At 38.2% G+C, this 25,000-nt stretch overlaps 1 protein-coding gene across 1 annotated transcript in view; it reads left to right on the forward strand.

Moving 5' to 3' along the window:
- MAP3K5 (mitogen-activated protein kinase kinase kinase 5) overlaps positions 1-25,000 on the forward strand; it is a gene marked incomplete at both ends in the record, with an annotated part of 210,548 nt that overhangs the window by 152,219 nt on the left and 33,329 nt on the right. Inside the window, 5 exons of the mRNA XM_084228474.1 lie at positions 9,871-10,004; positions 13,626-13,753; positions 14,996-15,132; positions 16,950-17,055; positions 21,640-21,797. Of these exons, the coding sequence (XP_084084600.1) occupies positions 9,871-10,004; positions 13,626-13,753; positions 14,996-15,132; positions 16,950-17,055; positions 21,640-21,797 (663 nt within the window). The remainder of the gene's footprint in view (positions 1-9,870; positions 10,005-13,625; positions 13,754-14,995; positions 15,133-16,949; positions 17,056-21,639; positions 21,798-25,000) is intronic.

Genomic DNA, 25,000 nt, shown 5'->3' on the forward strand with positions numbered 1-25,000 from the left:
GGTCCTTCTGCCTGCTCTGCTCCCTGCTCTGGCTCTGGTGAATTCTCTCACCCTCCTGCGCTTCTGACTGTACCCAGTGCATGTATAAACAAAAACAAACAAACAAACAAATAAATGAATAAATAAATAAAACATGCCTCTATTAAAAAAAAAAGTGAAATTAAAGAAACTAGAGCACTGGTTGGACTGGTGTAAGTCACTTTGATAATGTCATTTCATGCACTAAAATTTTTATAAAAACATTGACATATATAGTAGACAGTCAATGGAAAATCTGAGTAACTAATTGTGTCTGCATATATTTAATTTCTGTACCTAGTAGTTAAGATATTTTGCTATTCCTAGCTAAGCCTTAGACTTTTCATTAGTTATTGGAGGAATTTGGTAGAAAAAGTTTTTTCTCCATGCATTAGCTTGCTGTCTATCAGAGTGATAAACAATTCTTCTTACTTGTATGTTTTAAATTTTATGGTCTTATGTTTTCTGATTCAAGTGGTTGTGTTAGGAACTAGATATATTGACTCCTACCTCAATGCTCTTTTGACTATACCTCATTATGTCTGTTTTCATGTGCTTTAAATTTCATATCCATTGATACACAGCAGCTGATGGGGTAAACATTAACAAAGACAAGGAAAATAAAACAGTTCCATTAGTAATATAAAATCATAAAATGACAGACTGAAAAATTCATAAAAGTTCTTCTGCAATGTCATAAGTTGCTGACTTTTTTTTTTTATCATTGTTATCCTCTTTTTCATACCTTTCCTTGGAGAACATAATCCATCTTAGCTAAAACATAGAAAATAGCATAACTGTGCTATTGATTATTGATTAAATCAACCATTTAGATGTAGACTTTACCATTTAGGTTTCTGTGACATTAACACTGAAAAACATCACTTAATGATGTATTTCTCAAAATGTATCCTGTAGTTAAAGAAAATATGACTAAATAAGGAGGGAAATTCTCAGATATCTTTCTAGTAATCTTTAGTGTTCTGCTGACCCCACAAAAAAACTGTTTATGCAACAGTCAAGTGTTTCAGTCAAGTGCTCTTAATACACCCTTCTCAAGTAGTGCAGAGATACTGTTCTTTTAATATTAGAAAAACATTCTATACTTCTTCTTTGCATTTCACCAGAATAATTTAAAATTTCGGAATAGTCCCATAATACTTCTACAATATTCTTGTTGGACTGTATCACCAGTACCCTGAATTCGAGCATACTTGCTTTAAGTATTTTGACATCGTATGCATTATACCACAACTAGTGATGTCGCTGATGTGGTTTGTAGGGCAGAAGAGAGGCAAGGGTGTTCCTCGGGGACAGCATTAATGAATGGATGTAGTGATGTTCTGTACTGTCATGTTGAGCTCCATCTTGGCTCTCTCTCAATGACTGTCCCTTTTCTAACCACAGCATCATTACAGTATGAGCTATTAAATAGCTTTAACGTGTATGTTTGCAAAATATACAATAGCTCCATTACATATTTGGTAACATTCCTTAGATATTTTCAACAGTCTTGATTAAAACGAGTTTTTCAGTATATTAAAATATATATATCTATATGATTTAAATGAGTTCATTGCCATTAACTGAACTTGAACTTTAGTCCATGAGTGATAGACCAAAAATAATTTCTCCACTTTCCATTAGAGTGTAAACAAGAATCACTTTAGAGATAATCTTTGGACAGTGGTTAAGATTTGTATGCAGAATAGTTATTTTCTGATCTTTACCTCAATTGGAAAATAGAATTTAAATTATTTCAATAATGTGTCAATTATTCCGAAAACCTTTAAGTGCCTTTGTCCAAAATAAAAATGTTGGGAAGGTCAGATGGTCTTTAATGTTTTTAATTTCACGTACGGTGATGTCAAAGTGTTGTGCTGTGGATTTATAAACTACAAATTTGAAGCTAATCCTTTGACTTCCTGGCATTTGAAGGACCTATCAGACGCCAACATTAAGATTAACTTTCTGATTTGAATAGTAAGGCTTCTTTGAAATAGTAAGATTATGGGAGAGGTTCCTTAGGGTCATGGTCAAATCCTCCAAGTGATTAAATCTGGTTCTAGTGAGATTCAGTGCTGGCCATGGAAGTCGTGGGCTCTGCACCTAACTTTGCCAACATAACTTTGAATAAGGTTCATACACCTGCTGGGCTACAGTGATTTCATTCCTTAAATGACAATTGAACAAGGTCTTTTTTTTTTTTTTTTAATCAGTGTCTGACCACTTTTCAAATGAATAGTTTTTGAAGATTTATTTTATTTATTTATGCATACAAGAACTGGGGTCTAGGCCAGAGTTGCTGGTGTGGTGAGAGGATCCACTAGAGGCAGAGTGGAGAGCAGAACAGGCAGATCTACTGAAATACACTGTTGAGGGGAGCAGTAGGCAAGACAGGAGAGATTTGATAGTGCTGAGACTTAACCCCTGTGCCACCAGGGAGGCCCCTGAACAAGAAGGTCTTAATTGTTCTTTCCTAGCTGAAATTTTTCATAACTTTCAAGATTAGTACAAATTGTTACAAAGTTATTTCAAAGATAGCTCTAACCTACTTTCAGAGGACTGTTCTGCTTTTAAACAGAAAAAGAAACTTCTTATGATTAAAGACCATGTTTTTAACTCAACTCATTATGTTGACATGGAAAAAGGGTGAAGCTGTATTTTAAATAATTCAATCTATTACAAATTTATATTAAAATCATTGAACAGTTGATGGTTATTAAGCATAAAGATTCTAATCCTTATCAGCTATGGTCCCTATTATTTTTTCCTCTCCTAGTCGTAGGCTCTCCATGCACTTTGAATAGCAAGGGCATTTATCCAGTAATTAAAACCAGGCACATCACCTCTGCTCTAGCCTTCCTTATTCCTCATGTCCAGTCTTTCCTCTAGCCCCTTCCTTTCATCCTCTTCACCACTTTCCCAATCTCAGGTCATCATCATTTCTCATGTAGTCTGATCTCCTTCAGTTCATATGCAGTCTCTGTCATCCCTGAAGAGATCTCTCACACAGATTTAATCCTGTCATTACCCTAATTAAAAACCTTGATGCCATTTAAAATACAGTGATCTTAACTTTCTGTCTGTAACTTACCCCTTCCTGTCCACTCCTTGGTCCAGCAATGGCAAACTCCTTTCCAGAAGGCCAAGCTTTTCCCGTCTCTGGGCTTGACATGTAGTTCTGGCTCCACATTTCTTTTCTGCTCTGTCCCACTTGGAACAGAGATCCAATTCAAATCATTTTTTCTTTGAATCAATTTTCAACTTCCTTGAATTACTTTTCTGTCTTCTAATGTCATTCTTATGCAGTCTTTTTTGCCCTGACTCTTCTCAATGCATTGTGATTCAGTGGCCTGCACCAGACTGTTAACATCTCAAGACAGGACTGTGATTCTGCTTCGCTCTTAATCGCATAGTCTCACAAGGTGACACTAATCCAAGCAGAATTTCAGCCAGTAGATGCTACAGGATTTGATGTTGTGGTGTGATGAAGCCAGAATTGTTTAAATAATATCTCAAACTTGGAGGTTGGGGAGGAGAGGCCAGTTGGAGGGGGTGGCATAGATGCTGGAACACTAGCTTGGAAGTTGTTTAATCAATGTTAAGTCAATGAAAGCATGGGGCCTCTGCGGCAGTGCAGAGGTTAAAAACAGTGCTATCTAGCTGTCATAAGCCATTGCAACGTGAGCTTGATCTCTAGCCAGGGAGCTGACCCACATGCCACAGCAGACCTCTCCTGTCTTGCCCACTGCACCCCTCAGCAGCGCATTTCAGTAAATCTGCCTGTTCTGCTCCCCACTGTCTCTGGTGAATCCTCTCACCCCCATGAGCCTCTGATGTACAACCTAATTCTTGTATGCGTAAATAAATAAAAATCTTAAAAAGAAAAAAAAGAAAGAAAGTATGAATACCATAACCAAGCTATTATCAACCCATTTTTTCATCTCTTTTTTAAAATTGCCTTGGGGGTAGGGAAATATATGAATAACTGAGATCTTTCTTGCTCAATACAAAATATGTTGTCTCCCTCTTTGCTCCTCTTCTGACACATACATTTTTTTCTCTTACTCACCTTGCCCCCTCCTCTCTCTCTCTCTCTCTCTCTGTTCCCCTTTCTTGCCTCTTCTTCCCGCCCTTCATCTTTTTTATATGCATTTCTACCTCAGTTTTTTAATCCAAGTGGGCAAATGATTGACATGAGCCTGAGGCAATCATAACAACTGACCCAGTGAGCCTGTTTGCACAGCTTCCAGTGTGCTTAAAGAGAAAGTTGATCCCATGTGTGGGTGGAGTGTGGACAAACAGGACAAAAGGAAGGTTTTCCTTTGTTCAAATACATGCAGGATGATGAAATACCTACCACTTCCCTGTCCAATGGTTTGCCTCACAAACATTAACAGTGAATTATGATTTAGAAATAATCTAAATCAATTTGGAGTCATCAAGCAGCGCACTGATTTATTTTTCTTTTACATCCTATTTTTATTTTTACACAGATCTGAATCTGAACACCCACAGTTACTATACTGTCTGAAAAGCCATTTACTTACCATGTTGTATGATATATCAGTTTTTGTTACTCATTATTCATTCTATTGGGAAGAAAAAAACTTTTTCCTCCACCAACTCAGATTCAGTGATAGGGGACCTGCAAATTTACTGACAGAAGACAGATTAACAGGAGAAAAGAAAGTCTATTCATGCTAATGGGAGGACCCAAAAAAAGGGGCAGTTGAACAGCTAGAGTTAAGAGTTTATCTTAAGCAGCTCTCCTGCCCACTTATGTCTATGCAGGTGCCCCTTTATTTCTTTCTCCTTTTCCTAATACACCTGTCCTTTTAAAATGTAAAAATAATAATATAATAATTTATCCTAATAAGAAAAGTCCTTACTAGGACTTCAAGGTAAAGCAAAATTTAGGGAAATCAATGAGAAATGGAAGTCATAAAAAGTTTTGACAAGGTTTTATTATGTCATTTCTCATTCAGATACAAATGTCCTAAATGTCCCGAAGAATGGATAATGGCAGCTGTATTTTTTAGGAGGTCAGCAAAAAATGTTTAGGTAATATTTATTTCCTGTGGCTATTATTTATTCAGTTATTTTCAATTTAAAATTATCTTCACACCATGTTGGTAGATCCAAATAGATCCCATCGATTCACTCAACACTTGTTTTTTAGAGACCTCCTATGTGGTTGGTGCTATTCTAGGTGCTGGGGATACAACAACATGGAGAAAAATCTCTGCCCCTCATTGGACATAATTTAATAAGAAATGGACAAGAAACAACATAAATAGCTAAACTATATCATGTGTTTGACTATGATCAGTGTTTTTTTTTTAAAGATTTCTTTATTTATGCGTACAAGAACTGGGGCATGGGCCAGAGGCATGGGGGGTAAGAGCATTCATCAGAGACAGAGCGGGGAGCAGAACAGGCAGACTGACTGAAATATACTGCAGAGGGGAACAGCAGGTGAGCCAAGAGAGGTCTGCTGCACCATGTGGGTGTCTCCCCAGCCGGGGATGACAATGATCAGTTTTAAATAACACAGAGAAGGGCTTAGCAAGTTGCAGGGTAAAGGTGTGTACAATTTTAGACAAAGATGTCAGGGGAGACTCATTGAGAGGGTGATATTTGAGAAAAATCAGAGGGAAGAGAGATCTAGCTAATTAGATCTACAGCTTTGTACCTGCAGCATTTTCAGCATTCTGTTAATGCCATCAATCATAATTAATATTTTTAGCATTTACATACTAAGAAGGCAATGCAGACTGAAAATTACAAAGCTACCTTTCGGTCTGTGTGGTGACTAGTCACCTAGTGTGATTAAGTACCACGGGAAGTATGTGGCTTTTGAGAATGTGGTTGTGTTACTAGAGGTCCCTTGACAGAGCAAGGACTAAGTGAATCACCACTTTGTTTGGCCTTGTCAGTATTGTCATCCTACATTCATTCTCTTCCCAGCACGAGTTTAGACTGTGGTGGGCAGACAACAATAGAAGGATGATTCTAGAAGTATTCCCATCATTGCTTCAAAATGCACTTGTTTCCCCTAGCAACAACCTGATTTGCTACCCTATTGCCATAGAAATGGAATACAATATATATAAGCAGTGTACTCTTACTTTTTATTTTTTGAAACACTCCACCTACCCACCCACCCCCCTTTTTCTCCTCGTTTGGCATTTAACAGACCCTGCCTTCTCTTAGTCCTTGGCCCAGCTTCTTTCTGCTTTATCTGGCTACCACACAGATAATTCTCTGCCCTTAGAGAGCAGGCTGGTCTCCTCAATCCTGACTTTTCAGTTTATATCTCTATCTCGTAAGAATAGAAAGGGAAGATAAAAAGAACCCAAGTAGCAATTACTCATTGGAGTGAGTTCAGTCCCCTTGATCTTATGAATTTTGCTGTGACCACTTTGTTGTCAGGAGTCAACTTCCATACCTAATAATCTTTTTTTTTTTTTTTTTTTTTTTTTTTTTGTGGGACCCTCGCTGGCGGCTGGGGAACAAACCAGTGCTGTAGAGGCTGCGGGCAGCCTTGCAGCCCAGCGCTCAACCGCTGCGCCACCAGGAGAGGCCCCATACCTAATAATCTTTAAAGAAGAATAATAATCTTTTGATGCTTTAGATTCCTGAGGAGAACTAAAACTTAAAGAGTGTCCTTAAATATAAATAATAAATACCCCTGTGGCAAAACTCTTTTCAACCAAAGATAAACTGATACTGACTGAATGTTTTGTTTGCCACCTGTTTTTTTTTTTTTTTTTTAAGATTTATTTTCATTTATTTATACAATACCATACAAGAACTGGGGTGTAGACCGGAGGTGGGAAGCAGCGAGAGGATTCACCAGAGACAGAGCGGGGAGAGAATAGGCGGATCTACTGAAATACACTGCTGAGGGGTGCTGCGGGAGAGACAGGAGAGGTCTGATGTGCCATGTGGGTAGCTCTCTGCCTGGGGATCAAACTCATGCTGCAGTGGCTGAGGATAGCTTGATAGTGCTGAGACTTTAACCCCTGTGCCACCAGGGAGTCCCTGTTTGGCACCTATTTTTTAAAGCTTCTCATCAACTTTTCTAAGCCTGATTAATTAACTCAGCAGATCATCACTGAGCATGGCAAGTCAGATAGATTGCTGAGACAAGGGACAGAGCAATTAAAGATAAAGTCCTGGTTTTCAAAGAGCTGAGCTTATGCTTGGGATGTAGACTGAGAAAGAGGAGTGATAGATGCTGGAAGAGTGAGGGCAGTAGAGAAGAAAAGCAGGGCCGCCCTGACCTCAGGCAATAGCAAGTGAGAATAAATCTGTCAGCATTTGGCAATCACTTTGATATGAGGAGTAAAGGAAAGAAATGTACAGTCTAGGGGGCTTCCAGATGTCAGCTTGAACAGGTGAGCGGATATTCAGTGGACATTAACAGTATGCTGGAACACTTTTATGATGCCAGTGTTTGGAAATAGTACTTAAAAGAACACAGAATCTGGGATCTTGTAAGCTGGATTTAAACCTCAGTTCTGAAATACTTTCACTGGAAGAGATATTTCTGATCATTTATAAGTTGGAGCTAGTCATAGATCTTCCCTACTTTGGCACAGGCTTATAATGACCATCACATGAGCTAGCTTATTTTTTTTAATTCTTTTTTTTTATTCTTTTAACTTATAATAGTGTATGGTGATGATAGAACTAGGTTCACTGTAAAGGTTTCTATTCCTTTGATTGGAAGCATTGACAAAGATGAGCTACATAGGTAATGGTTCTTGGCCTGCCTCCTGTTGGCCTGGTCCTGGCTGGTAAATTTCCATCATGGATGGCATAGCATGGTGGAAATCCAGAAAGGAATTGAGTGTGGAGACTTGGGTTCTTACTGGTGGCATTGTTGGACTATGTAATGTCTCTTTACTGGAGCCTAGCTTTATCTTCTAGTCTGGGGTAATTGTTAAGTGATTCCTGCTCCCTATTCCTTTACCCTGAAAACATAACTTTCTCCTGCTCCGGACTAGGACAATCTTCAGCTCTATGTTAGGCAGCCAGAATAGGAGTATTTATCTAACGAACCAGGGTACCTAGGAATGGGTACTCAGGGTCACCACTGGAAACATAGATATCACCTTTCAGAGCTTGGCCCCTGTCCTTAGTCAGAGAAGGTGCATGATAGGAGGTCAGTGCTCACACAGTCCTAGCCTGGTATTGGGCAAGGCTTTCCCAAGGGACTCCAACCTATTGCTTCTATCAAGACTTGGAAACCTGTTGGAGATAAATTGGAGCTGGTAATGACATGCCCCACACCTCCTGCATCCTTTACAGCAGTGATTTCTCAAGTCAAGAATATATGCCCATTTCAGGGCCTCCCCGGTGGCGCAGCGGTTGAGCGCTGGGTTGTGAAGCTGCCCGCAGCCTCTGCAGCGCCAGTTTGATCCCCGGCTGCTCCCCGGCCACCAGAGGAGGGTCCCACATGGTGCGCAGACCTCTCCTGCCGCCCGCTGCTCCCCTCAGCAGTGTACTTTGGTCCTTCTGCCTGCTCTGCTCCCCGCTCTGGCTCTGGTGAATTCTCTCACCCTCTCGCGCTTCTGACTGTACCCAGTGCATGTATAAACAAAACAAACAAACAAACAAACAAACAAACAAATAAATAACATGCCTCTATAAAAAAAAATACTTATTAAAAAAAAAGAATATATGCCCATTTCAGAGTAATCTGATTATCTTTGTATCACTGCTTCCTTTTACAGTCTGATACTTTCATATTTTATAGATCTGTTTGCTAGACATACCAATTTTTTTAAGAATTCTATTAAGACCCACTGTGATTTATATTTGTCTGGTTTTCTTTGTCTTTTTATCAGCTCTGCTTTAAGACCGTTTTGAGTGTAAATATCCATGATTACTATCTTCTTTGTGGATTATTTTTCACTATTAATGTTAAATGTATTGGCTTTTCAATGTTAGGAATCAATTGCTTCCAGTGGTCAACCAAACCTTTCTGTGAATCTATCTGTGGCTGCCAATTTTGTACTCAAAACGTAGACAATAGAAAACACATATTCTCTGTTCTTGTCTGCTGAATTATAGTTTCACAGTTTTCAGAGACAATGCTTGAGCATGTAATGACCCTATATTCTGTGGTTTGAATCCAATATAAAGTATGTGGATTTCTAGATGATGTCTCCACATCTGAAGACAAATGCTCTCTATACCCTTTTCATTTTGATCCAATTTTTCTTGTTTGACTGGTATGCTTGACAGTTGGGGTTTAGACTATAGATATTTCCTTTATACATCAAACATGAAATTCTCCTTCCTTTCATTTTTAAAAAAAAATTTGTCTTAGGGAAATTGGTGTGAAGTAAAAACAATACTTAGCTTATCATCAACTATTTATAAGACTTCAAAATTTTCTTCCAACCCAAAGACTTTAAGTGGTATTTTCCCTCATGGCAGAATGTGAAATACTTTGCCTATATCAAAAGTTGAAAAACAAATGAAAGATTATTTAGAGGTGCTAGACATTCATAGACTTGATGCTAATCATACTCATATCCAGAATCATTGAAAAACAAGAATTTCAAGGAAGCATTTGGGAGAAGCCCTTTTATGGATTTAAGTACATAATCCCCACTGTGTTCATAAGAATTGTGAAAACATGGACACACTATCTGCTTTATGTTGAGACAGCATATCTTTTGGTTTTTGAGGCTGCTTCTTCCAACACCTTATTGTTCCACTTGTTAAAGCCATTTGATAAATTAAGAAAAAATGCTCTTGAAAAATATTGATGTTTAAAATGTAGAATGTAACTGATGTGTCAATCTTCTCTCCCCGTTTTTTCTTTTGTAGTATGACTATGAATATGATGAAAACGGTGACAGAGTCGTTTTAGGAAAAGGCACTTACGGGATAGTGTATGCAGGTCGAGACCTAAGCAACCAGGTCAGAATCGCTATCAAGGAAATCCCAGAGAGAGATAGCAGGTACAGTCATTGTGACTAGTAAAAGATGTTTTTTCTAAGATATTTCGAGTTGATAATAATATTTTTAAAAATAATTTGGTTGTGATATGATTAATGAAACTGTCTAAAAATGCCATGGTTTTAATTAGCTCCTTCTGGGGATTATTGCTGAACCATTCAGTGGTTCGAGTACAAGATCAATAGGGAAGGAAGCATCTCTGGGGAAACAGGACAGAATTTCTGAAGAGTAAAAAGTTTGGCGGCAGTACCTCATGTTCATCATTTAGGTCTCATTTCAAATTTTAAGCCTTCAGAAAGGTCTTCTCTGATGACAGCAAGCTGACATATCACCCCCTTCCTTGTAGCCAATGTCCAAGGTCCTAACCCCTTCGTACTGACTTTCAAAGGGGGCCTTTGTGCCTTCCAGCCCCCATATCTGCATTTCAGGCAGGAAGAAGAAAACGGAAAGCAAACTCCCAGAGATGTCTAGCATAAGTTCATGTCTGTTCACTGGCTAAAAGTGACCAGCCCTAACTAACTACAAGGGAAGTTAGATACTCAATAGTTTTTAACTGGTCATTTTTCTCTTCAAACAAAGTCATAGAAAAAAGAACAGAGAGTGGGCAGGTAAATAGCTCTTGCTATGGGCCTCATGTATGGTTTCAATTTATATTTTCTGTGGTATTGCTGTAGTTTTCTCTTGGTTAATTCATGAGACATTTATGAATTCTTATGAAATAGTAATAGAAATTCATTCAATACCTAAAGTAGCGTATATAATTATATTTGTCATGTTAAAATTGTTGCTAAATATCCCTATGGGTTCTTAATTTATACTTAAGCTAGATTTTGAAACAATGTAAAATTTAAAGGGGTGTCCTTACTAAATTGCTGTAGCTGAGCTTATTAATCTTTGGCAACATCCTTTCCCCTCCTACTACTAGATGAATTTAAATAAGCACCCAGAAGAAAATGTTATATAAAAATCACAATTGTTGGGTGTGGTATATACACATAATGAGGTGTGTAACTGCACTCCCGTGGTATAACTGTGCACCTCTACTTAGATCGTGGTGTAAACCAATGGTAAAACAATAGCAATTATATTAGGAAAAATAAAATTACTATGTAGCTTCCATTCATTCAACTACGGCTGGGCACACACCAAGTGCATACACCAAGCGCAGCGCACCAACACCAACAAAGATCCTGTAACCATTACACATCATTGTCATGTGGGTTGTTTGAAAACACTTTCGTGAACAGCCCTTCTCTGAACAGCTGGTGCAGGGCATCCTTGTTACCAACAAAGAAGATGACTGTGGAGTCTATCATGTTGTTATTATGAGATACAACACAAAGGTATTTCCATCTATGTGCCCTGGAGAGATGTTCCATTAAAAAAGACATCAGTCACAAAGAATCCTTGCGAAGGTAATGGGAGGGATGTAAATAATGTATGCTCCAGCATGCACTAGACATGGCCATCTGTGACGAGGATCGTGGCAACAAAAACAGTTCCTTCTGTGTTTCCTTCACATTCTAAAAACATAATTTCGTACTTATTGAGGTCTTAGCACTTACATGCTTAGTGAAAATTATTGGATGTTACTACTAACTTCCATGTTGGAGAAGAGTTTTTATTCTTAGTTAAGAATCCTGACTATTGACTATTATTTTATCTTTTGAGTTATCCTTGGGTTACATAATGGGTGGGGGTAGTGTTTTTACCTCTGCAGGATCTTACCTTTCAGCATTCATTACTGATTTTCAGTAGAGGGTCAGTAGGTGGGATTCCTTTTGTACATCAGAAACTGACTTAATTGCTTGCTTCAGATTTTTCAGTCATCTTGATCTCCTAAATCTGTAGAATGTGCCCAAATATTTTCCACTGGTGTATCTCATGCATATCAAGAGCATTCTTGAACTAATGTGAAAATGTTTGAAATCCCCTGGGGAAAAGAGCTTGCAAATGGCGTTCAAGTTGAGGGTCATTACCTAAGTATCTTTGTGGTAACATTATATTTTAGTGTTTTCATGTTAACTCATTCAAGTAATTATCAAATAATGTTACTGTCCTAGTGGATACCCTTTTAATGGGTTCAGTTTAATACCCACTTCTGGAGCAATTTTAAAGAAAAATGAAATGAATGAAAGATCTAAAATACAAGTCAATTTTTTGGTGGACAACTTTCTGAGTAATATTCACAGATTATAAATTTGTTTAAGCTGAAAATTTTTGTAATCTGCTAATTATTTAGCTTGAAAGCTTATCCTTGAAAAACTCCATGAAAATAGTATTATTCAATATTAACTAATTCTAGTATTTATTATTGGCATTCTGTTGATATAGATTTGTCACTGTAAATTCTAAGTAATTTTTGCATGTAGGATTGAAGCAAGTATGAGGCACCTGGTTTGTATTTCACATCTGCAGTCTGCATTGTACAACAGAACAAATATTAAGGAATAGCTTTGAGTCTCAGTTTATGATTGCTGATACCCTACTATAGTTAATTATACAATAATTTTAGTAGAGTTACACTGTATTCAGGATTGTTAAGAGTTTACCAGCTTTGGGCCTCCCCTGGTGGCTCAGTGATTGAGCGCTGGGCTGCGAAGCTGCCCGCAGCCTCTGCAGCACCAGTTCGATCTCTGGCCAGCGGCAAGGGTCCCACATGGCATGCAGACTTCTCCTGTCTCGACCGCTGCTCCCCTCAGCAGTGTATTTCTTTGTCAGTCTGCCTGTTCTATTCCCCACTCTGGCTCTGGTGAATTCTCTCACCCTCCCACACTTCTGACTGTACCCAGTGCTTGTATAAATAAATAAATAAATCTTTAAAAAAAAAATTGCTTTATTGTAAAAAAAAAAGTTTACCAGCTTTATAGTACTTGAAATAATTGTCAAAAGTATATTATTATGCCAAAAATATAAAATACTTTCATTTTATATTTTGATAAATATATAATTTTAAAGTCTGGTTTAAAGCTGACCTTTTAGTCTTGGTTAGGATTGCATAGAAAAAAGAAATAGAAGTATAATACAATAGAGTTAATGGTAAGATGAAGATTTTAAGGCAAAGATCTTAAGGAGATTTGAGATGTAAGTGATTTTGTGGTTTTTGTTGAAGAGAGAATATGCTTTTCAGTAAGTTCTGGAACTAACAAAGTTATTGGAATTTCTGTCTCCCTGGGTAATAATTTTGGGAATAATAAAGTTATGTTATGAGACCAATGGAATAGAAAGTCATGTTAATGGAGACAGTAAGTCATCTGGATAATTAACAATTTTCTTCGTTTCAAATGGTAGCTCTTTTACTTACTAGCTTTGAGATGTTGGGCAAGTGCCTCATTGTAAGATAAGCATATTAATAGTATCTTTTCATGAGGTTATTGTGAGAAATGAGTTAATATATATAAGTACAGAAGGCTTAGAATAGTGCCTACACATTTCCTCTCAGACCCTACCACAGTTTCAACATCACAGAATTTATGTTATGAGAAATAAGGGCCTTAAATGGTCATATTTTATTTTATATATATGGGTATTTTTTTAGCTGACATTTTCAGTTTGTATTGCTTACATGTATAGACTAAAGTCTGGGTACGTAATTAGCTCATTGACATTTTTATGTCTTTTAGATACTCCCAGCCTCTACATGAAGAAATAGCATTGCATAAGCATCTTAAGCACAAAAATATTGTCCAGTATCTGGGCTCTTTCAGTGAGAATGGTTTCATTAAAATCTTTATGGAGCAGGTCCCAGGAGGTAAGAAATATTTTTCTTTCTTTAAAAAATATAAATGCGGGGCCTCCCTGTTGGTGCAAGGGGTTAAGATACAACATTAAGAAGCTATCCGCAGCCACTACAGCACAAGCTCGATTCCTGGCTGGCCAGGGAGCTATCCACACAGCGCAGCAGACCTCTCCTGTCTTGCCCACTGCTCCCCTCAGAAGTGTATTTCAGTCCATCTGCATGTTGTGCTCCCCACTCTATCTCTGGTGACTCCTCTCACTTCCCCACACCTCTGGCCTGTACCCCAGTTCTTGTATGAATAAATAAATTTAGTAAATAAAAAGTATAAATGTCTAGAGTCTTAAAACAGAGGAAACTGGAGTGGAATTTGCCTGCATTAAAAGAAAAATTAGATATTACCTTGCAGTTTATTAGCAGATAAATAAATAGCCAAACTATTTTAATATTGTCAGAGGGGAAATTTCTTCCTTCCACTCTTGTTTCTTCTTGGTTGGTTGAACAGTCAAATTAACATTTGACAAATTAACTGGAGAAAAAATGTAATTAGGTACCTTCAGGGACCCTTCACAGATCTTAAAAATTCCAAAGATGGTTAACAAAATTGGTGTGTGTGTGTGTGTGTGTGTGTGTGTGTGTGTGTGTAAAATATATCTTATTCAGGTCGAAAGAGAAAGAGAGTAGGGGCCTAGCACTTCAAAAGGAAGGAAGGAAAGTCACAAGAAGATGAAAAGATCACATATTTGACAAATGTGTTTGCTTGGCCAAGCTAAGACAGTGGGACAGAGGAATTTTAACAGATTCTGCAGGGTTCCTCCCAATCTACCACACCTACCTCTTACTGTACTATATTAACCAATGGTGATAATTCCTTTCCTGGAATAGACCCTCTATCTAAATTCTTTCAGCAGATAAGAGGAATGTCACAAACTCTTCCTGAGTCTTTGGGTCTTCATTGTCTTTAGCTTAAGATTACTCCCATTTTAAAGTGGTATATTGTAGGGACACACACTCTGTCTCTTAGTATCTCAATCATTGTGACTTGAATTAAGATTATTCGATGAGTCAGCTTTTTTATGACTATATTTGAAAAGTATCTTCAGAGTTTAAATCCATATTTGAGCCCAAGTGTCCAGTACAGCCCTTAGGCCACTGTGAATATTTCATAAATATTAGCTTAAATCAAATTTACAGTGTTAATGTGCTTTAAAGGACTTACTTGAATAAAATTTTACCTTCTTGTGCCCTGCTTTACAGGAAGTCTTTCTGCTCTCCTTCGTTCCAAATGGGGCCCTCTGAAAGACAATGAGCAAACAATTGGCTTTTATACAAAGCAGATACTGGAAGGATTAAAATACCTCCATGACAATCAGATAGTTCACCGGGATATAAAGGTAAAATGAACTAGGACTCATTTTCCTTGTGCCTTAGTGGGTAATTGTTTTATTTGTAAAAGTCATGCTGTATTATAAATATCAATTTACAATGGTGAATAAAATAAATCTTAGAAATAGCAAAAATATATCACACTGCCTTGAATTACTTCCTGACACTCACTTCTTACCTCTTCTATTCAAAGAATAAACTCCTTAACCATGTTCAAGGTTGAACCATGTTCAGAGATTGAGTTTCCATTACCTGCCAGCTACTGCTTCGGTGCTTTCTGGGGCTGGTAGCACAGCAGATCAAAGTTGAACAGGATATGAAGATTATAGGCTGGTTAATCTTTGTATCCTTGTCCTTAATAGCTACCCAGTAAATATTTATTGAATTAATGGAGGATTGGTGGGAATGAAGGAAAAAATCTCCCTACCCTCATAAGTAGTATTGTTATAGGACAGGGAGAGGGGCCGCCTAATCCCCGCAAACCTGCCTATTCTAAATGGGTTCTGCCATCCGCCGCATCAACACAAAACATATGAGACTTGATTGGGAAGGAACTTTAATAAAACTAGGAAACAATACAGGTAAGGCAAAGAGTCTAGTTTCTAAATGAAGCACCCAAAGTTACCCGTCCCCTCGTGGGTAAAAGTCCATCCAAATGGGATTGGCCCAGAGCAAGGCCCCAAAGCCTGCCGCAAGTCTAAAGCATCTTCCAGTGGGGATCCACAGAAAAGGGCCAGAAACAACCAGACAAGCCCGGAAGAAAAAGAGCAAAATCAACATCAAGATAAAAGCTGCCATTGTCACCTCCCCACGGGTCTCACCCACATCTGTGTCACCCAGTCCACGACCAAAAGACAAGCGCAGTTTTTTCACGTGTCTAGGCTCCATGCACCTCCTCCAGGTCTCCTGGCTCCATCCTGCTTCTTCCTCAGTCTCTTCTGCAGCTTCTTCTCTCCCTGCTCAGCTCCACCCTCCCTTGGGTGGGGCAGGGAACCTGGAACTTCCCCCTTGCCTGGGGACCACCTGTTACAGTATCACATGTACATGTACGCAGATTGAGCTATAATAACTTCAGATTTTCTTTAAAAAGAGGAAATTTAGAAGTAACCAATTTCTAACCAAGACTGACTATTAAGAGTAAGTTAATGTTAACTACTCCTAAAACACTGTAAAAGCCCATTTATTTGTGTTGGTCCCTAAATGCTCCAGGACAAGAAGTAAAACAACTTAGAAAAGAATGTTAAGTGACTGGGAACTTATGATTACCATACTCACATTTATCATACATATCACACACAGCCTCTACTATCTGTAAACCACAGCAAGTTCTAATTAGAAACCATGTTTGACCTTGTGACCTGAGTAGCAAATTCTGAACAACTGATAATTTATAAACAAAAATTGGTGGTCTCCCTGGTGGCACAAGGGGTTAAGCACCACACTATGAAGCAATCCGCAGCACGAGTTCAATCCTTGGCCTGCCAGGGAGATACCTACAAAGCGTGGCAGACCTCTCCTGCCTCGCCCGCTGCTCCCCTCAGCAGTGTATTTCAGTCAGTCTGCCTGTTCTATTCCCCACTCTGTCTCTCTGAATGCTCTCACACGCCATACCTCTGGCCTGTACCCCAGTTCTTGTATGCATAAATAAATAAATCTTTAAAAAAAATTGTATCAAGAGGGTTTTGAGAGGAACTATTAAATAAGAGTATGAAATTAGTGTCCTTGTTTGCTCTAAAGATGCATTTTCTTATTGAACTTGCAAGTCAACACAAACAGTATTGGGAGAAAGATAACATATTTTTAATTAAAATCCTGTTTTCTCTAGGGTGACAATGTGTTGATTAATACCTACAGTGGTGTCCTCAAGATCTCTGACTTTGGGACATCAAAGAGGCTTGCTGGCATAAATCCATGTACTGAAACTTTTACGGGTATGTTTTTGCAATGATGATACAGATCTTTTGTAATTAGAGAAATAATTGGTGCATTTGAGCATACTGTGAGAGATAAGTGTAGTCTGTGTTCTCACAAACATGAGTGTTGGTATCTGTTGAGGCTTACTGGAAAATGTTACATAGATTTTGATCTAAGCCTGTTCTCATTTTGTATTTATATAACTTGCACCTTCTCTTAATACTACTGAAGTTTTTTCTGAAGCTCTCAATTTGCTACTTGTTTTTCTTTTTATGTCATTGTTTTCTCCCACTTGTACTATAATCCTGACAAGACTTCTTTCTTTCTTTCTTTCTTTCTTTGTTTTTTTTTAGCATTTCTTTAGTCTAACCTCTCTGTGATTCTTTGTCATACCTTAATCACTTCCCATTTGGACTATGATTTCCCTCTTTCCTAATCTGTTTACTCTCTGTGGTATATTCCTCTACTCACAACATAAATAACTGTAGGATTTCAATTCAGAAAGAGGAAGTGACTCACCAGCTCAGAAGTGGGGTGAAGAGAGAGCTTGTGTGAGAAATTAGGCAATCCAGCCCCTGGGCTGCCTGGGCTGCCTCTAGAGCAAAGTCCTGGGAGGGTGGAGACTAAGTGATTTCCAAAAAGGTAACAGTAGCAAACAAGAAACTTAGGCACAGAGAAATGGATGGCTGCCCAGAAGGTATAGGGAGAGCATCTGGAACTTCAACCCTGCTTTTCCCTCAATGTTTTTATCACTCCATCCTGCCTGTTGTCACAAAGTGTTAAGTTCTTGGATTTATTATCAGAAAAAAATAATTTCACTAGAAAAGATCATGAGTAATCTTTTGTCTAACATACAGCAAAACAGCTAGATGTCCCTGTTTCTGAATCCTGGGAGGGAGGTAGCAGTACCCCTATTTTGCCAATAAGGAAACGGAGAAACAACACACATCACACCTAAGTCACAACAGTTAGTAAATGATAAAGGGTAGATATTTAATCTACCCTTTGCTGTCTGCTTTGACCTTCTCAAGTCCATCTTTTTCTCCACCTTGCTAATTATCTGTTCTGGTAGCCCATGAGGGGGAGAGAGAGAAATTCAGCAAGTTTTCTCCTTAGAACATTCATGCAGCAATGAAGGTACCCAGAAGTAAACACATTCTGAATGTTTTTTGGTTTTGTAACAAAATAAGCTTCGACCTCTTAGTAAGTTTAAATGCCTTTACATTTCTTTCTTCATACTGTCTCAACTTGGCAAGAGACATTTTAGATGCTACTAAGACTCAGTAATTTCTGCAGGGGAAATCCCTGCAGATTGTATGTCAAGTACATAATTTGAACAATATTAATTTAATATATTCTAATCTTGAAAACATTGGGTTTTTTGTTTTGTTTTGTTTTGTTTTTGGTAAAATCCCCAAGGAAGATGAGGTAAAGCTGTCCTCCCTGAGCCCTTTGCCTGTACACCTTGTGCTGGCCTCACACAAGAGAGGCATCTGTGACAATATGCTGTGTTCTGTCAGCCACCGTGATCCCCAGGGCCTGGGTCTACCCACCACCGTAGGCCTCATAGCACTGGCCAATTTGCAGGTGCTGAGCCAACTTCTCAGGGTCTGAAGTGAAAGGCATTGTTCTGATTCACCTCTTGTTGATTTGGTGACAGGGAAGGCAGTAGGGGACATCCTTTCTGAAATGATTACCACACGTCTGACTGCATTAAGTCCTTTACACATGTTGTTGCATTGACATTCATACATCAACCTTAACTCTTAGATATCTTTATCCCAGTTCATGGTGGGAAAATTAAAGAGATTAAACAACTTGCCCAAGCTCATAAAGCTAATGCAATAGAACTGTAATTCAAACTAGACTTAACATGCCAAGTGGAATTAAATCTCTTCTCCCCAAACTTGTTCCACCCACACTGTTCCCTATCTCAGCTGATAGCCTTTCCAAACTTACAGTTATCCATCGTTCCTCTCTTTTCCCACACTCCAGCCCTATCCATCAAGGAATTCTCTTGGCCCTGCCTTCAACATGCCTCCAAAACTGAATCTATTCCTCACCCCTCCCCTTCATTGCCTCAGTAGCCTGTTCTCCCTGCTTCCATTTTTGCCCCCTACTGTCTATTCTCAAAATCACAGTCAGAGAGATCCTTTTTAGGCATAAATCAAGTCCTAATCACTGAGCCCTCAGTAGCTTTCTGTCAGAGTAAATAAACACCAAAGTCCTTACAGTGGTGGGCAAGTCTTTCACCTGGTGCAGAGGGGTGTATCTTTTAGACTTCATTCCCATCTCTTCCTCCCTGTGTACCAGAAACATGGGCCATCCTTCATTTCTTCACTCCTCCAGGCAGAATCCTGCTTCAGGGCCTTTGCACATGGCTTTTCTTCTGATGCTCATACTTTTCCATCTATCTGCATGGATAATCCCTTCGCCTCCTGAAAGTCTTCGCTCAGAGGCCCACTATGACCACCCCTCCCCACTTACATAGCAGTGTCCTGGCACTCTCAATACTCTTTAGTATCTTTTTTTAAGTCATCACCCGTCACTTTCTAACATGCTATATAATTTACTTATTTATTACGCTTATAATTTTCATTTATTGTGCTCCCTAGGGTGACATCATGAGTTTATGTTTTCAGCCACTAAGCTGTATGCACCACCTCCTCGGGTGGTTGCAGTGGCAAAGAAATTCTAAAGTAGATTTTTTTTTTAAAGTAACTTTTTTAAACTTTGAAATAAAGATATATAAGATATGAGCTTTACAGTTAAAATACTCTCACTTGTTTCCCTGGGGCTAATATTCAGATTGACTTACATCTTCATTATCCAGTTCTGTAAATCTCTTTATGTAAAATATCATGTGTCATTTATTTGTGAGTAAAGAGAGGAGCAGCTATGACTAAGCCTGTTTTGGGGTGTTTTTTTTTTTTGCACTTTCTCTATGGGGAATAATTGAACACAATTGGCAGATAGCACTCATTTGAAATATCATCTGATGAATAAAAACATTGCCTAATTGTTAAGCTATTACTTGAATTGTCTAATTTTTTTAATCCACTGTATTTTTGATCAGTTGTAATTCATATAATTAAAGTTTTCTCATCAACTCTGTTTTAAAGACAACAAAATAATGTGCTAGGCTTCAACACATTTTCTGAAATACCACTTAATTTTGTTTACATCAAGAAAAATGATCACTTTGGAGTAAGCTATAAGGAAGAGAAATGCTAACAGTTTTCTGTGAGGGTAGGTGATCAGAGGAGCATGGTTACCTCATCCTTTGCCAAGTGGAATGTTTTCCTCCAATAATGTTGCCAACTTAGCTGAGAGCAGACGTGTGCAGTTGTACATGAACGGGAACATGAGCTACTGCCATGTAATGATGAGGTCTGGAGGGGAAACCTGGCAAGATGAAAATACTTGACAAAAATAATACACTTATGAATAGCAGCGAATTTCTTGCTTATAATCATGGTTTTCATAGGAATAGCTTAGAGGAATTTTGTGTAGCAGTTTTCACCTTTAAACTGTGCATGAAAGTATTCATAAAAGATGTCTGTCACTTTGCTTATAAATCAGAAAATACTGAAGTCGCTCTTTTTGCAAGTGCCTCAGGATTTGAAGTAATTCAATCTTGCATAGGCTTCTGTTTCTGATTGAATCATTTGTACGAGCATTTCAGAAGTGTTGGACATGGCAGTAATCTGCTCCTGTTGAATTCCAATTCATTGTTGGACTGTGGAAAATCACTCCAGGGAGTATTGGAAGTTCAGATCCAGCCTCCTGTTTGAGCCAGTGAGAAGCTGCAGCCTAGATCTAGAACCAGGGGTTCCTGGTTCCCTGAGAAATGCTGTTTTCATCCTATTGCACTCTTCAACACTGATTTCTTGCAGCCTTCTAAATCTCTTACCTTCTTCACTTTACTCATGTTCATTCTGTCTGGTGATTGTCTGCACTCACGACTCATGACCTGTTAAACCTGTTATTCTGTGGACCTCAGGCATACCACAGAAGCCACGTGTATTTGATTTACAGAATAAAGTATACCAACATTGTTTACTTTATTTTGAAAAATGGCATTCAGAACCTTCATGCGTTCTTGATTAAGAAATAAGAATGAAAGTCAGAGAACTAAGCATTGAATTCAGGAATGGAGAAGCATAGATCTAAGGAAATGGATGAATGATCTAAGTTTTTCCTAGAAAAGTTTATTTAATACAGTCTCCATGTATTTGGAAAACTAATCACAGAAAATGTGTATTGATGTATCCTCTGTGGTTCTCAAATGACTAATTTTTAGAAGTTTGTAACAATGCCTCAATTATATTCCACCATCTAGGAAATGACATAATATCTATTCATAACCAGATAATATTAGTAAACTACTTTTATGTCACTGATAAAACCCTATTATAAAAACTGCTATTTCCACTTTCATTAACAGCAGAGAAAACTGGGTCTCAAAAAATAAGTTAAAAAATGTTAGACATTAAGAGCTAAATCCTGCCTTTAAAGTTGGCTTATTGATGCAGAGAAACAAACTGTCAATATTCATCTGTTTTCTTTTTAAAGTGGAAATGTGTTTGAATTATTTCCAGGTACCCTTCAGTATATGGCACCAGAAATAATAGATAAAGGACCAAGAGGCTATGGGAAGGCAGCAGACATTTGGTCTTTGGGCTGCACGATCATCGAGATGGCCACGGGAAAACCACCCTTCTATGAACTGGGAGAACCACAAGCAGCTATGTTCAAGGTCATATTTCATAGGTCTAAATAGTCATAGAAACCAATGGATACAACTTTTCAAAGCTACTGGATTTTCTCTGTGTACATGTCATACTTTTGTAGGTGAAAGGAAAAGAGCCTAAATAAGCGCAACCTTATTACACATTAAGTTCAAGAGGATTCACGGCTCTCAGGCAATGTCTGTGCCTCCCAATGAAGTCACCACCTCAGTTTTCTCAACTATAAAGTGAGATTCAATGTAACTTCCTTTGACCACTTTTTTACAATGCAATATAAATAACTGCATGGAAGATGATTTAGGTTCTTTCAGAAATAGTCTGAAACTCTGCCACCAAGGGAGATGTAAGAACTTTTTTATCCATTTTGGTTTTAAATCAAAGTAATATTTCTTTTACTTCTCTATGATAATAGTTGAAAGCTCTATTTCAAAGGGATCCTAATTGCTATTTTTAAGTATATTAATCACCTTTTTATAGATCTATTCTTCCTGCCTGTTAATTTACCCAGTAGTAACTCTGGCGAGTAGGAGCCAGCCCCATCTTCAGTAAGGGGCACTTGATATGGAAATAGACCCCAGGGAACCCAGGGAACACAGCTTTGGAATCCAGGGACAGGGCAAAGCACTGACCCCACCACTGCATCCCTGCAAGTGTCCCATGCCACATGGAGAAGGCAGAGGAAAGTTTACAATGAGAACCTGCTTTTCAACAAGTAAAACTCACACATCTGCCGTTCTCCATGCCAGAGGACTTTGATAATGATTTATTATTCCTGACCCTACCATTGACCATGTTCCCAGCTCATGTTCCCTTAGTGAGTAGCCTCTTGTAGGGGTTATACACCCTCTGCTTTTGCACAAAACCTGGATTGCTTTAATCCAAAGGGATACTGCTGATAGAGAAATGAGTAGGATAACCAAAATGAAAGAACAGTGAGAGCCACCACTAAAAAAATTATCTTTCTTGACATGAATGGGTGTCTTTCTTTTCTTGACCAATATTTTACATTTTTTTAAATTTTTACTTATTTTTATTATTATTTCTTTATATATTTTTTACATCATTTTTCATTTTTGCACAATGTATGCATTTTCATCTTGGTTATAGTCCCCATACAATTCTGACCCCTCTTGTTTTGTTCCTACTCCCCCCCTGTGTAGTGTGTCTCTGGTATATAGTTGCTTGCTGATTTTGATTTTTACTTTATTATAATTAGTCTTTTTCCTGGTCCCTTATTTAGGTGTTCTAGATTCCTGCTATGAGTGAGACCATCTGGTATTTTTCTTTTTCTTTCTGGCTTAGTTCGCTGAGCATGATCCCTTCCAGCTCCATCTATGTTGCTGCAAATTACATGCGTTTATCTTTTTTGATTGCTGAGTAATATTCCATTGTGTATATATACCACATCTTCTTGATCCAGTCATCTATTTTTGGGTATTTGGGTTGTTTCCATAGCTTAGCTATTGTAAATAGTGCTGCTATAAACACAGGGGTGCAGGTGCCCTTTGGAATTAATGTTTCTGTGTCCTTTGGGTAAATACCTAGGAGTAGAATTGCTGGATCATATGGAAGCTCCATCTTTAGCAAATTGAGGAATCTCCACACAGCTTTCCATAGTGGTTGGACCAGTTTGCACTCCCACCAGCAGTGCAGAAGAGTTCCTTTTTCTCCACATCCTCGCCAATGTTTGTTGTTGCTAGTTTTTTTAATATGTGCCATTCTCACTGGTGTAAGATGGTATCTCATTGTAGTTTTGATTTGCATCTTTTGTTCAATAAATGGTGCTGGGAAAACTGGATTGCTACATGCAAAAGAATGAAGCTTGACTACTACCTCATACCATGCACAAAACCAACTCAAAATGGATTAAAGAACTAGACATAAGACTTGAAACCATAAAATATATAGATGGAAATATAGGCAAAACACAACATGACATACACCTCAGTAAATCTTTAAAGACACATCACCCAAAGCAGTGATAGTGAAGGCAAACATAAACGGCTGGGACTACATCAAATTAAAGAGCTGTACAGCAAAAGAGACAGTAACCAAAACACAGAGACACCCCACCAATTGGGAGAAAATTTTTGCACACAGTACTAATGATAAAGGACTGATCACAAAAATCTGCAAAGAGCTAATGAGACTCAACAAAAGCAAAGTAAATAATCCAGTCAAAAAATGGGCAGAAGAGCTAAAAAGAAACTTCTCCATAGAGGAAATACAAATGGCCAACAGGCATATGAAAAAATATTTTACATTTTTAACAATATTTAAGACTTCATGTTGAGCAATCACTCTTGTGCACTAGTGTGGTGATGGTCATACAACATGCATTTGATGTGGGCCTCTGGCCCTGGTCTAAAGTATTAATTCTGGGCCTCCCCAGTGGCGCAGCGGTTGAGCGCTGGGTTGCGAAGCCGCCCGCGGCCTCTGCGGCGCTGGTTCGATCCCCGGCTGCTCCCCGGCCACCGGAGGAGGGTCCCACATGGCGCGCAGACCTCTCCTGCCGCCCGCTGCTCCCCTCAGCAGTGTACTTCGGTCCTTCTGCCTGCTCTGCTCCCTGCTCTGGCTCTGGTGAATTCTCTCACCCTCCCGTGCTTCTGACTGTACCCAGTGCATGTATAAACAAAACAAACAAACAAACAAATGAATAAATAAATAAAACATGCCTCTATAAAAAAAAATAATAAAGTATTAATTCAGGCCCCATTATGGTCAATCCATTTGATGACTTTGAGCAAATGACTTAACCTTCTTGTATCTTAGTTTCCTCAACTATAAAATTGGCATAAAGGTGGTACTTATTTAATAAAAGTTTTTTCAGGAATGCCTTAAATAGCATGTGCAAAGCACTTAGAACAGTGTCTGATACAGAGTAATGGCTAGATGATTATTATAAATAATTGTATATTATTATGTATATAATAATAAATTTAAATAAACTATATAATAGCAAAAAGATTTCCTTACCTATTTTCTGTACTAAGTGCATGAGACCATTATTGAAAAAAAATGTAGAATGATAGCAATGAGAAGAAAATTTTAATGGTGATAAAAATACTGTTTGTCTAATTTTAAAGTGTTTTAAAATACCTCTTTTAGTGAAGACAACTTGTGGCAGGGAAAATAGCTTTACAAAGCTATTTGTTAAATCCCCGATCTGCCTTTCCATAACTATTTAACCTCACCCTCTGAGCCTTAATTT

Source organism: Talpa europaea, assembly GCF_964194135.1.
Source record: "Talpa europaea genome assembly, chromosome: 2".
In the NCBI taxonomy this organism is placed as follows: domain Eukaryota; kingdom Metazoa; phylum Chordata; class Mammalia; order Eulipotyphla; family Talpidae; genus Talpa; species Talpa europaea.